General features: G+C 47.3%; 1 protein-coding gene across 6 annotated transcripts in view; it reads right to left on the bottom strand.

Annotated features, from left to right (window-relative positions):
• FIG4 (FIG4 phosphoinositide 5-phosphatase) overlaps nucleotides 1-12,241 on the bottom strand; it is a 665,438-nt gene that overhangs the window by 542,557 nt on the left and 110,640 nt on the right. For all 6 annotated transcript variants that reach the window (XM_063917119.1, XM_063917117.1, XM_063917120.1 and 3 more), the window contains exon 4: nucleotides 1,351-1,474. In XM_063917119.1, the coding sequence (XP_063773189.1) occupies nucleotides 1,351-1,474 (124 nt within the window). The remainder of the gene's footprint in view (nucleotides 1-1,350; nucleotides 1,475-12,241) is intronic.

The following is a 12,241-nucleotide window of genomic DNA, read 5'->3' as shown; positions in this document are numbered from 1 at the left end:
ACCCACGACACACTGCCCACACTTCAACCTCGCCAGTGCAGCACCGGGTACCGTGAGGTAGGCACGCGGAGCTGGGGAATCAGTTCCTGCAGGTTGCGGCCTACCATCCTGTGTAAAGCCGCGGCCTCAAGTACGTAGCTCCGCTCCAGGATTCCTGATACACGTGCCGGCGCAACCTACCACGGCAGCCTTGCAGGGACTTGTGGGGACTCAGCTGGCCAACGGTGACTGAGGACTCTCGGCTGGGAGTCTGTACGGTGCAACCCCCTGGTGGTACAGCTTACATCTTGTTTAGGGATAGGATCACCCCCCCCCCACCCCACCACCCTCCTTGTTCCTGTTCCTGGCTGCACTTCAACTCACTGGCAACCACGCTGCACCAGGTTGCCAGGAGGCCCCTTAACCTTTTTCTTTCAACACATCATGGGGGTGTAGTGAGCTTTTATCAGGGGGATACTTGGATGATTTACACTAGTCAGATAGCTGCTGGCTGGCCAAGCTGTCTGACTACTGCTACTCTGGAATACAATATCAGTGTTTGACTCCATACACTTCAACTATCTCTGCGTATTTTGTGTATACTGCCGCAGTGAATATGGATAAATATGTGGCGAGACCTATGAGAGGCCTTAAGGGTGGCCAGGCGGGCAATGGCCGTGGCAAAGACACTTCGTCTGTAGCTTCCACTTCTTCTCCTGGCGAGAGAATGAGAGACATGGATGGGGACCACACGCCCGATGCTGCATCTCCGTTCGTCACTGGCTCCTTAACTTCACAAGAGCTTACCACTCTCCTGGCCTCGCTTCTGGACCAGAAGTTAGCACCCCTGAAGGATTCCATAGATTCTGCTCTTACCCAGCTCACAAAACACGATCAGCGTCTTTCTGAAGCATGACAATGCATTTTGGATTGAACTTTAAATAGCCAAGGCCACCTTGACTGACCAGGAGAAGATGGTGGCATCCATGGCAGACAAATTGGAAGATTTCGAAAATAGAAATAGTCTAAATAATATACACATTATTGGCCTTCCGGAATCTGTCAAAAATGCTGACCTGATGCCACTAGTCTCTGAATGGTTGCCGCAAGAAGTGGGGTGTGTCCCCGCCGGTTCCTCATTGCTGATGAAAAGAGTACACCGTGTATGTCCTGTGCCCTGATATTATAATATTATTAACTTTAAGGTGAGCGTAGATACACAGTTCTACTGCTTCTGTATGTGGAATATGAACTGAAACTCTGAAGGCAAAATGAAAATATACAGTAATCATGAAGCTCATACCTTTAGTCCCATTGGTGTTAATAACCTTTGCTTCCATAATATAAAAAGGTATATGCAAACAGTCTTACCTACAATGCCAAAAGCAGACACTGCTCGAGATAATCCAGATGACCCTTTCTGTCCCATTTTTGTCCGGTTTCCAAGATCAAGACGACCAAGGAGCTCCCGCACTTCTTGTTGAGTATATACATGCTTAAGAAAACAGAATATGAAAGGAACTAAAATCTGATAAATGTCATTAAGTCTCTATAATGTAGAACCCCTATCACACAAATAAACAGAAATAGGAATCCTGGTATCTTTTTGTACTCCAAGTAACCAAGAATATCTATTTAGCACAATACAAAGCACTGTGCAAGAAAGATCTGAGGAAAAGGGGGAATTCAGGACAAGCAATTTAAAGTTAAGCATCCCATAGTGCGCCCTCACAAGGATAGGCAGGAATAATGTACAGCTTGGCTCTTCAGATTCTAATTCTAATGTTGACATGGTGAACATCACAAATCCCACATGCATTCAGAAAGAAACATACATTAGAGAGACTTTCACAGACCAACAGTATATCAGTGAAATGGGGGTTATTTAATATCCTTGTTTTTATCATGATCCCATCAATTTAGGGCACTGTATAAAAGTCTGCGTTAGAAATAATATATTAAATTACAAATAATCAAACTAAAGTTGGTAAAGCGCTGGGTGCAGGTACACCCGAGGTCTCAGACACCACCCACCCTCAACAGGGTGAAAGGGAGAGGCAGCAGAAAAGCAGAGTCTCATACGAGATGGTGGAAGCAGAAGGTGCTTTCACGCATCAAAAAGGAGGGGAGGCAAATCAGCACACGAAAGGAGGAGAGATCCATCAGCACATGGCACTAATGAGGAGGTTCGGGAGACTCAATTGGAAGGTCAAGCAGAAGATGCAAAGCACTCTTGCAAAAGCCTCTGGGTTGTTAGCATATTTGGATTTAGTTCCTTGTTTATATTTAAGGTATTCCATCGTTTAAGGTGGAAGTACAGGGTGGGTTTGGGATAGACCGTTAATTTTCTGTATTTTGTATTGCTGTCAGGTTTGTTTGTCTTTTTTTTTTTTTTGTTAGTTTTCTTACTGTGCACCATTTTTGGTCTATACATGCATTTATGAGCATCTGTTCTATAGTGATGGTATCGAAATCCTGGCGCTTGGGATGCCGGCAGTCATTATACTGATAGCAGCATTCCAATGCTCAGGATCCTGACACTTAGTAGGCGAGTATATTACCCCTACTCCCCAAACCCTCTGACCCTAACATCCCCTATCCCCCCCATGGCCCAGCAAATCCTCGTACGGGAACCTGGCTGTTGGTATTTCAACTTCCGAGATCTCGTCCGGATCCCATGTTATCCTACATGGTGTGCAGGAATGGTTAGTGAGGGTCTAGTTTATAAACCAATTTTCCCAACTCCTCATGCTGATTTCTCTAGGTTTCAGTTAATATTGATTACGGGGTAGGGTAATGGCTTTGAAAAAGTCCTGAGTGTACAATTGAAGTTACTCTGCTAACTCTCTTGATAAATTAGCAGCTTAATTTTCAATTGGAACATATAGAGCTTGATCCTTATAAAAGTTTTGTTTTCCTTTATTAATTCCACTCTATTTATGCATTTAGCAATTTATATACACACATATACACTGCTCAAAAAAAATAAGATTTTACTCACCGGTAAATCTATTTCTCGTAGTCCGTAGTGGATGCTGGGCGCCCGTCCCAAGTGCTGACTTCTTCTGCAATACTTATTTAAGCACCATGGGGAATAGACGGGCTCCGCAGGAGACAGGGAACTCTAAGAAAGAATTAGGCTCCTCCCTCTATGTCCCTCCTCCAGACCTCAGTTAAGGAAACTGTGCCCGGAAGAGCTGACAGTACAAGGAAAGGATTTTGGAATCCAGGGTAAGACTCATACCAGCCACACCAATCACACCGTATAACTCGTGATAAACTTACCCAGTTAATAGTATGAACAATAACAGAGCATCAGACAACCTGATGCAAACATAACATAACCCTTACATAAGCAATAACTATATACAAGTATTGCAGAAGAAGTCCGCACTTGGGACGGGCGCCCAGCATCCACTACGGACTACGAGAAATAGATTTACCGGTAAGTAAAATCTTATTTTCTCTAACGTCCTAGTGGATGCTGGGTACTCCGTAAGGACCATGGGGATTATACCAAAGCTCCCAAACGGGCGGGAGAGTGAGGATGACTCTGCAGCACCGAATGAGCAAACACAAGGTCCTCCTCAGCCAGGGTATCAAACTTGTAGAATTTTGCAAAAGTGTTTGAACCCGACCAAGTAGCAGCTCGGCAAAGCTGTAATGCCGAGACCCCTCGGGCAGCCGCCCAAGAAGAGCCCACCTTCCTTGTGGAATGGGCTTTTACTGATTTTGGATGCGGCAATCCAGCCGCAGAATGAGCCTGCTGAATCGTGTTACAGATCCAGCGAGCAATAGTTTGCTTTGAAGCAGGAGCACCCAGCTTGTTGGATGCATACAGGATAAACAGCGAGTCAGTTTTCCTGACTCCAGCCGTTCTGGCTACATAAATCTTCAAAGCCCTGACTACATCTAGTAACTTGGAATCCTCCAAGTCACGAGTAGCCGCAGGCACTACAATAGGTTGGTTCAAATGAAAAGATGACACCACCTTCGGCAGAAATTGCGGACGAGTCCGTAATTCTGCCCTGTCCATATGGAAAACCAGATAGGGGCTTTTACATGACAAAGCCGCCAATTTTGAAACACGCCTAGCCGAAGCTAAGGCCAATAGCATGACCACTTTCCACGTGAGATATTTTAACTCCACGGTCTTAAGTGGCTCAAACCAGTGAGATTTCAGGAAACTCAACACCACGTTAAGATCCCAAGGTGCCACTGGTGGCACAAAAGGGGGCTGAATATGCAGCACTCCCTTTACAAACGTCTGAACCTCAGGAAGAGAAGCCAGTTCCTTTTGAAAGAAAATGGATAGGGCCGAAATCTGGACCTTTATGGACCCTAATTTTAAGCCAATAGTCACGCCCGACTGTAGGAAGTGAAGGAAACGGCCCAGCTGGCATTCCTCTGTAGGGGCCTTCCTGGCCTCACACCAAGCAACATATTTTCGCCATATACGGTGATAATTTTTTGCTGTCATGTCCTTCCTAGCCTTTATCAGCGTAGGAATAACTTCATCCGGAATGCCTTTCTCCGCTAGGATCCGGCGTTCAACCGCCATGCCGTCCAACGCAGCCGCGGTAAGTCTTGGAACAGACAGGGCCCCTGTTGCAACAGATCCTGTCTGAGAGGCAGAGGCCATGGGTCCTCTGTGAGAATTTCTTGCAGTTCCGGATACCAAGTCCTTCTTGGCCAATACGGAGCAATGAGTATTGTTCTCACTCTTCTTTTTCTTACGATTCTCAGCACCTTGGGTATGAGAGGAAGAGGAGGAAACACATAAACCGACTGGAACACCCACGGTGTCACTAGTGCGTCCACAGCTATCGCCTGAGGGTCTCTTGACCTGGCGCAATACCTTTGTAGCTTTTTGTTGAGGCGGGATGCCATCATGTCCACCTGTGGCAGTTCCCATCGATTTGTAATCTGTGTGAAGACTTCTTGATGAAGTCCCCACTCTGCTGAGGAAGTCTGCTTCCCAGTTGTCCACTCCCGGAATGAACACTGCTGACAGTGCTTGCACGTGATTCTCCGCCCAGCGAAGAATTCTGGTGGCTTCTGCCATCGCCACCCTGCTTCTTGTGCCGCCCTGGCGGTTTACATGAGCCACTGCGGTGATGTTGTCTAACTGAATCAGCACCGGTTGGTTGCGAAGCAGAGGCTCCGCATGACTCAGGGCATTGTATATGGCCCTTAGTTCCAGGATATTGATGTGCAGACAAGTCTCCTGACTTGACCACAGCCCCTGGAAGTTTCTTCCCTGAGTGACTGCCCCCCACCCTCGGAGGCTTGCATCCGTGGTCACCAGGACCCAGTCCTGTATGCCGAACCTGCGGCCCTCGAGAAGGTGAGCACTCTGCAGCCACCACAAAAGAGACACCCTGGCCCTGGGGGATAGGGTGATCAGCCGATGCATCTGAAGATGCGATCCGGACCACTTGTCCAACAGATCCCACTGAAAGGTCCTCGCATGGAACCTGCCGAAGGGAATGGCTTCGTATGACGCCACCATCTTTCCCAGGACTCGCGTGCATTGATACACCGACACCTGTTTTGGTTTTAAGAGGTCTCTGACCAGAGTCACGAGCTCCTGGGCCTTCTCCTCCGGGAGAAACACCTTCTTCTGGTCTGTGTCCAGAATCATGCCCAGGAAGGGCAGTCTCGTCGTAGGAATCAGCTGCGACTTTGGAATATTCAGAATCCAGCCGTGCTGTTGTAACACCTCCCGAGAGTGTGCTACGCTGATCAGCAACTGCTCTCTGGACCTCGCCTTTATGAGGAGATCGTCCAAGTATGGGATAATTGTAACTCCTTGCTTTCGCAGAAGCCCATCATTTCTGCCATTACCTTGGTAAATATTCTCGGTGCCGTGAACAGACCAAACGGCAACGTCTGGAATTGGTAATGACAGTCCCGTACCACAAATCTGAGGTACTCCTGATGAGGTGGATAAACGGGGACACGAAGGTAAGCATCCTTCATGTCCAGAGACACCATAAAGTCCCCCTCCCTTGCGATGACCGCTCTGAGCGATTCCATCTTGAACTTGAACTTTTCAAGTATATGTTCAGGGATTTTAAATTCAATATGGGTCTGACCGAACCATCTGGTTTCGGGACTACAACATGGTCGAATAATAACCCCCTCCTTGTTGAAGGAGGGGAACCTTGACCACCACCTGTTGAAGATACAATTTGTGAATTGCAGTTAACCCTGTTTCCCTCTAGGGGGGGGGGGGAAGCCGGCAGGGCCGGCAGTCAGGAGGCATCTTATCTATTGCCCAGGGATCTAACAGGGAGTGAACCCACTTGTGGCTGAACTTACGAAAGCGTGCCCCCACCGGGCCTAGCTCCGCCTGTGGAGCCCCAGCGACATGCGGTGGATTTTCGTAGAGGCCGGGGAGGACTTCTGTTCCTGGGAACTAGCTGTGTTGTGCAGCTGGTTTCCTCCGCCCCCGCCTCTGGCAAGAAAGGACGCACCTCGGACTTTCTTGTTTCTTTGTTCGAAAGGCTGCATTTGATAATGACGTGCTTTCCTAGGCTGTGCAGGAATATAAGGCAAAATATCAGAATTACCAGCTATAGCTGTGGAGACTAGGTCCGAGAACCCTTCTCCACACAATCCTCAGCCTTCCATATGCCACTTAAGTTGGAATCATCTGTCCATTGCATATTCTACAGGATACGTCAAGCAGAAATCGACATAGCTTTGCCTCTAGGACCCAGTATACACATGTCTCTTTGGGCATGTTTTATGATATATATCTCTTAAGACAGCATCTTTAATATATATATATATATATTTCAATTTCTGCTGATAAGGTACCTGTCCACGCCGCCACAGCGCTATAAACCCATGCCGACACAATCGCCGGTCTGAGTAGTGTACCAAAATGTGCACGCTATCTGCAGGATCACTGAGAATAGCTAGGGCTACCTTTTGGGCAAACGTGACACCCTAGGGGAAGATTCCCATCATATCCTGGCCCTAGTGGGGAAAGGCTACTGCCTGAGAATTCTTTGTGGGAAGCTGCAGTCTCATGTCTGGAGATTCCCGCTCTTTTTCCTCAGGAGAGGAGGGAAATTTACCTCAGCTTTCTTCCCCTTAAAATGTGTACCCTTGTGTCAGGGACAAATGAGTCATCAGTGATATGCAAATCATCTTTATTACAATAATCATATATTGAATACTTTTCTGCCATCTTGGCTGTAACTTTGCATTATCGTAGTCGACACTGGAGTCAAACTCCGTGTCGATATCAGTGTCTATTATTTTGGATAGTGAGCATTGTGAGACTCTGAAGGTCTCTGCGCCATATGGACAGACATGGGTAGATTTCCTGTCTGTTCTCTAATCTTTTGTGTAATAAATTCACCTTAGCACTTACACATATCCAAACAGGTGTCGGCGTTGTCGACGGAGACACCCTCTCACACACATATTTGCTCCATCTCCTCCTTAGGGGAGCCTTTTACCTCAGACATGTCGACACACACGTACCGACACACCACACACATAGGGGATGCTCTATTTGAAGACAGTTCCCCCACAAGGCCCTTTGGAGAGACAGAGAGAGAGTATGCCAGCACACACCCCAGCGCTATATGACCCAGGAATCACACAGTGACGTAGTGTTAACCGAGTAGCTGCTGCATACATTGTTTTTACGCCAAATTTATGTGCCCCCCCTCTCTTTTACACCCTCTTCTATCGTGCTTCTGCAGGGGAGAGCCTGGGGAGCTTCCTCTCAGCGGATCTGTGGAGAGAAAATGGCGCTGGTGAGTGCTGAGGAAGAAGCCCCGTCCCCTCAGCGGCGGGCTTCTGTCCCGCGATTTTGTGTAAAATAATGGCGGGGGCTCATGCATATATACAGTGCCCAACTGTATATATGCCCACTTTGCCAAGAGGTACTCAATTGCTGCCCAGGGCGCGCCCCCCCCCCCCCCCCTGCGCCCTGCACCCTACAGTGACAGGAGTGTGCGGGTTTAATGTGGGAGCAATGGCGCACAGCTGCAGTGCTGTGCGCTACCTCATATGAAGACAGGCGTCTTCTGCCGCCGATTTTGAAGTCTTCTTGCTTCTCTCGCCGGCTTCTGTCTTCTGGCTTTGCGAGGGGGACGGCGGCGCGGCTCCGGGATCGGACGACCAAGGGTGAGTTCCTGTGTTCGATCCCTCTGGAGCTAATGGTGTCCAGTAGCCTAAGAAGCATGACCTATCCACAGTTAGTAGGTCTGCTTCTCTCCCCTCAGTCCCACGTAGCAGAGAGTCTGTTGCCAGCAGATCTCTCTGAAAATAAAAAATCCTAACAAAATACTTTCTTATTAGCAAGCTCAGGAGAGCTCACTAAAGTGCACCCAGCTCTGTCCGGGCACAGATTCTAACTGAGGTCTGGAGGAGGGACATAGAGGGAGGAGCCAGTGCACACCAGTAGTCCTAATTCTTTCTTAGAGTGCCCTGTCTCCTGCGGAGCCCGTCTATTCCCCATGGTCCTTACGGAGTCCCCAGCATCCACTAGGACGTTAGAGAAATAAAGGGAACACTAAAATAACACATCCTAGATCTGAATGAATGAAATATTCTTATTAAATACTTTGTTCTTTACATAGTTGAATGTGCTGACAACAAAATCACACAGAAATTATCAATGGAATCAAATTTATTAACCCATGGAGGTCTGGATTTGGAGTCACACTCAAAATTAAAGTGGAAAAACACTACAGGCTGATCCAACTTTGATGTAATGTCCTTAAAACAAGTCAAAATGAGGCTCAGTAGTGTGTGTGGCCTCCACGTGCCTGTATGACCTCCCTACAACGCCTGGGCATGCTCCTGATGAGGTGGCGGATGGTCTCCTGAGGGATCTCCTCCCAGACCTGGACTAAAGCATCCGCCAACTCCTGGACAGTCTGTGGTGCAACGTGGCGTTGCTGGATGGAGCGAGACATGATGTCCCAGATGTGCTCAATTGGATTCAGGTCTAGGGAACGGGCGGGACATAGCATCAATGCCTTCGTCTTGCAGGAACTGCTGACACACTCTAGCCACATGAGGTCTAGCATTGTCTTGCATTAGGAGGAACCCAGGGCCAACTGCACCAGCATATGGTCTCACAAGGGGTCTGAGGATCTCATCTCGGTACCTAATGGCAGTCAGGCTACCTCTGGCGAGCAAATGGAGGGCTGTGCGGCCCCCCAAAGAAATTCCACCCCACACCATTACTGACCCACTGCCAAACCGGTCATGCTGGAGGATGTTGCTGGCAGCAGAATGTTCTCCTTGGCGTCTCCAGACTCTGTCACGTCGGTCACATTTTGCTCATCTGTGAAGAGCACAGGGCACAGGGCGCCAGTGGCGAATTTGCCAATCTTGGTGTTCTCTGGCAAATACCAAACGTCATGCACGGTGTTGGGCTGTAAGCACAACCCCCACCTGTGGACTCATACCACCCTCATGGAGTCTGTTTCTGATCATTTGAGTAGACACATGCACATTTGTGGCTTGCTGGAGGTCATTTTGCAGGGCTCTGTCAGTACTACTCCTGTTCCTCCTTGCACAAAGGCGGAGGTAGCGGTCCTGCTGCTGGGTTGTTGCCCTCCTACGGCCTCCTTCACGTCTCCTGATGTACTGGCCTATCTCCTGGTAGCGCCTCCATGTTCTGGACACTATGCTGACAGACACAGCAAAGTTTCTTGCCACAGCTCGCATTGATGTGCCATCCTGTATGAGCTGCACTACCTGAGCCACTTGTGTGGGTTGTAGACTCCGTCTCATGCTACCACTAGAGTGAAAGCACCGCCAGCTTTCAAAAGTGACCAAAACATCAGCCAGAAAGCATAGGAGCTGAGAAGTGGTCTGTGGTCACCACCTGCAGAACAACTCCTTTATTGGGGGTGTCTTGCTAATTGCCTATAATTTCCACCTGTTGTCTATTCCATTTGCACAACAGCATGTGAAATTGATTGTCAATCAGTGTTGCTTCCTAAGTGGACAGTTTGATTTCACAGAAGTGTGATTGACTCTGAGTTACATTGTGTTGTTTAAGTGTTCCCTTTATTTTTTTGAGCAGTGTGTATATATATATATATATATATATATATATATATATATATACACACACACACACATCCTCCTTACAGTAAGGAGATATTTGGAAGCGTGACCTCCATTATTATGCTGTCCCCTGACACCCATGTGATGTGTATGGATGACTTTAATAATGTTATGAACTGGTCTCTATCAACTGAGAGAGTTATCTGACCCCATCTCCTCTGGTTCCACCCCCGTTCCACAAATGGTCTTTGAACTGGGTCTAATTGACATTTGGTTGTTCCATCACCCTTTGACTCTCCAATTTTCCTACCAATCCACCAAGTACCATACATTTTCCCCTCACAAATTCTGTGCTGGAATCTTTTGCCAGGGTGGATGCAGTGAACTAGTCGTCTACGGGAATATCCAACCACTCTGCTGTTTGCTTGACTCTCGACATCTCTTCATATGGAGGGGATTGGTTTGGTTCTGGAAGCTTAACCCCTTTTAGCTGGAGCTGTAGGAAACTGGTTACAAGTTTTCTTTGAGGTATTTTTATTAAGCAGATGTCTAAATTTAAACAAATTAATAGGTGCAAGGACACTAAACTTGAAAAATCAATATTTGATTTCTCATACTGATCGGATAAAGATCTGTTACAGTCTAAATGACAGTAGTCCGATCACATTCATAATAAGCGAAAACGCAGGTTGCTGTGTAACTTAATAGTACTCACAGTTAGAGGTTGACAGTAGTTATTTGGCCGTTTTATCAAAAGGAAGGTCAGTCCTGTATGACTATTCAAACTATTTTAGAATAAGATACCCTCCTGATTAATTATAAATCCTTTTATGTGACTAGGGCTAACGACACTTGTTCTCGATTTAGAGATTATTTTACACAGATTGGGTTCCCGAGTTTGTCCCAGGAGTCTGCAGACTTCCTTGATGCCCCTCTTTACATGCTTTCATATCCTTTCCCCGGGATGTAGTTATGTGACCTGCAGTCTCACAATACTGATGCCTACATCCCGCCCCCTCAAAATCCTGTCAGTTGGCATGCCGACTAACAGGGACTATTACCACTCGTGGGTGTCCACAACACCCATAGAGTGGGAATAGAACCTGTGGCGAGCACAGCTCACCAACGAGCCCGCAGCATAGTGAGTTCAGCGAGCCCGCAAGGGCCTTCGTTGAGCTCGCTCCCCCTCTCACCCCCGCCGCCATTCTAATCCCCGGGATCCCGGCGTCGGTGTGGTGACCGACGGGATCCCAAGCGCCGGTCACTCATACCAAACTCCTTTCCCCCACCATGGTTCAAGTCCTCTTTGTTGTAATGCCTAAACAAGGTAAGAAACCTCTACTAGTTACACAGACCCCTTCTGATTAAACTGGATTCCGGCATGTGAAGTCTACCACTCAAAACTTACACAGATTATTTTCTTACCTCCAGATGTCAACTGGGGTGGAGGAGGGGCAACTAGTGGTGTCTCTGCACACAGCCAAGGCCATCATCACCACTGGGTGAAAATACCTATGGTAGATGCAGATTATATTTGGTTTGGGCACACAAGGTTTACACAGTTTGATTGCTGTACTTTGCACAGGCTGCCAACGTATGAGTTAACAACCATGCTCCATTTGAATTGGTTAAAAGCACCCATGTAGGTTGACCACTTCCCCTTGAACTGTTTCCATTGTCCATAGGGCTGCTGGATTGTTTAATATGAGCTGATCCCAATATTTGTAGTATTCAGGAAAGTGCTGCTGTGGATATTATTGTCCTCTATGCTGATGGCATGCAGCTGTTTTTGGATTGCTTGGTGAATAGTCTTCTGTTTAGTGAATATTTTGGGTACCTTATCCGGTCTACTGATTAATGGAATGAAGTATAGTAAAGTCCCCTTTAATGGCTCTGCCCTGACCAACTGCCCCACGCATGTCCTCCCCAGTGGACCTTGAGGTTCCATTACTAGGAATTCTAGGTGACTCCTAAGACTGCCAGTTAAACTTTGCAAAATATACACCCTGTCACAGCACATTTCAAAATGAAAGCTCACATCTGAAAAGAAAATAGTCTGTTATAGCCCACATTAATCTTTTTAAGATAGTCATCTAGTTCAAAAAAAGTCATCTAATTCAGCGCTCCCCAGATCATGTTCCCAATAGGGTCTTTAATGACATTGATAGGATTATTATGTCATTTGTGTGGACAGAGAAGAGAGCTAGAGTTA

Source organism: Pseudophryne corroboree, chromosome 4 (assembly GCF_028390025.1).
Source record: "Pseudophryne corroboree isolate aPseCor3 chromosome 4, aPseCor3.hap2, whole genome shotgun sequence".
Lineage (NCBI taxonomy): Eukaryota > Metazoa > Chordata > Amphibia > Anura > Myobatrachidae > Pseudophryne > Pseudophryne corroboree.
Note: the sequence above shows the minus strand (reverse complement) of the source record. Positions and strands in the feature narration are given on the sequence as shown.